The sequence below is a fragment of the Quercus lobata genome, chromosome 7 (genome assembly GCF_001633185.2).
Source record: "Quercus lobata isolate SW786 chromosome 7, ValleyOak3.0 Primary Assembly, whole genome shotgun sequence".
NCBI classification, from domain to species: domain Eukaryota; kingdom Viridiplantae; phylum Streptophyta; class Magnoliopsida; order Fagales; family Fagaceae; genus Quercus; species Quercus lobata.
The window spans coordinates 36,572,794-36,574,718 of record NC_044910.1 but is presented as its reverse complement, the minus strand read 5'-3'; the positions used below and the strand labels follow the sequence as shown (position 1 = coordinate 36,574,718).

Here is a 1,925-nt window from a genome sequence, read left to right as displayed (position 1 = left end):
CTGTAGACAAGGGGAGTAGGGTTATATTGCAGACAGAAATGGCTGAGGAGACTTCCAGCCAAAATTTAAGAGGATGTATGTTAGGTTCAAAGCTCAGAAGGTAGGATTTTTAGGTGGATGCAGGCCATTTATAGGTTTAGATGGTTGTCACATAAAGCACAGATTTGGTAGGCAAATCTTATCTGCCACTGCCAAGGATGCAAATGACAACATTTTTCCAGTAGCCATGGCTGTTGTGGAACAAGAAATCAGGGAGTCTTGGATATGGTTTTTGGAAATTTTTGCTGATGATATAGGGAGGCCAGAGGAGCTTCAGTTGGTCTTCATTTCTGATAGGCAAAAGGTATGCAAGTTTTGTTTTGTTTTGTTCAGTTACACTTGAATAGTTGACTTTGTTTGCTGAACTAACTTGTTTTGTTTGTTTGTTTGCTTGCTTATTTACAGGGGCTTATACCTGCAATAGAGACACTATTCCCTACCGTGGAGCATAGATACTGTGTGAAACACATCTACAACAATTTCAAAGTTGATCACAAGGGATTGGAGCTGAAGGATGCATTGTGGAGGTGTGCTGCTGCCACAACAGTAAGGGAGTTTGAGAGATGCATGCAGTACATAAGGGATTTGGATGAAAAGGCATATGAGTATCTTGCAAACATTGCACCTACATAGTGGACAAGGTCACACTTCACTCCTAGGGCCTTAACAGATTGTTTGGTAAATAATTTGAGTGAGTCTTTTAATGCAATGATATTGAAGTCTAGGGACAAGCCTATCTTGGCAATGTTGGAGTGGATTAGGGTTAGACTTATGACTAGACTTTACACAAAAAGGGAAGGGATACAGAAGTATGCTGGAAAGTTGTGTCCAAGCATACAAGATAGGTTGGAGAAATTGAAGGTTGAAAGTAAGGCATTTAGTGCTACCCCAGCTGGTAGTTTCCTTTATGAGGTAGGCAGTCAGTATGAGAGGCATGTAGTTGATTTGGTGAAGAAGACATGTAGCTGTAGGTCTTGGGATTTAAATGGCATTCCCTGCAAACATGTCATAACAGCCATTTATACAAACATTGAGACACCAGAAGACTATACCCACCCATGCTACTTCAAAGAAACTTACATGGAGATATACAAGGAGGTACTTCCTCCCATGCCTGGCCAGTCAGAATGGGCTGAGACTGGACAGCCTGCTCCCCTGGCACCTCACATATACAAACCACCAGGCAGACCACCCAAGCAAAGAAAGAGGGCTTCTGATGAGCCTAGGAACCCTTACAAAGCAAGTAGACAGAACAGACCTGTAAGATGTGGGAAATGCAAAAAGGAAGGGCATAACTCAAGAGGGTGCAAGGCTGGCATCACTGGGGAGACACCATGGCAGAGGAGACAGAGACTTCAAAGAGAAAAAGCTGTAAGTAAATGGCAAAAAACACTGTATTGAATAGACACTGTATTGAACTTACAGACCTACAAAAAAATAAAAAAACTGGGTTTTTAAACTTACAATACACACTGTATTGAAACTGGGTTTTGTTGCAGGCAAGGGAAGGGGTGCCTGCACCTAGATCTGCACCTCAGCCACCATCCCAGCAGCCTACCCAGACCTACAACATGATGTCTGCCACTCAGCCTTCATCCTCACAGCAAGGAAATCAACCTAGGCCATCTCACAAGAGAGCAGGATGGTTCTCTTCCTCACAAACAGAGTTTCACACACCTAGGGAGACCTGGGATACCTTACCAAGTTCTTCACAGGTAACTTAGTCCTGGATGGTTGTGTAGCTTGGGATATTTTTTAACAAGTGGATCTATTTTTTATTTTGTAGCCTTCACATGCAAGTGGGAGCACTGGTGGTGTGAGGACTAGAGGACAGCTTGCTGCACAAAGGCCACCAAAAATGAATCCAGTGGGTGGAAAGAGGAAAG

The 1,925-nt window shown here is 43.2% G+C and overlaps 1 protein-coding gene across 1 annotated transcript; it reads left to right on the top strand.

Moving 5' to 3' along the window:
- The first annotated feature begins 1,062 nt into the window (after positions 1–1,062).
- Positions 1,063–1,925, top strand: LOC115951300 (vacuolar protein sorting-associated protein 27-like). The gene is made up of 2 exons (XM_031068493.1): positions 1,063–1,410; positions 1,539–1,925. Exons 1-2 carry the CDS (start codon positions 1,120–1,122, stop codon positions 1,761–1,763), a joined length of 516 nt encoding a protein of 171 aa, XP_030924353.1. The 5' UTR covers positions 1,063–1,119; the 3' UTR covers positions 1,764–1,925.

Bases quoted from the DNA above. Each gene is read 5' to 3' on its own strand.
- LOC115951300 (XM_031068493.1), top strand. From the start codon at position 1,120: ATGGAGATATACAAGGAGGTACTTCCTCCCATGCCTGGCCAGTCAGAA. The intron at 1,411-1,538 runs GTAAGTAAATGG...GTTTTGTTGCAG, and splicing joins GACTTCAAAGAGAAAAAGCT to GCAAGGGAAGGGGTGCCTGC.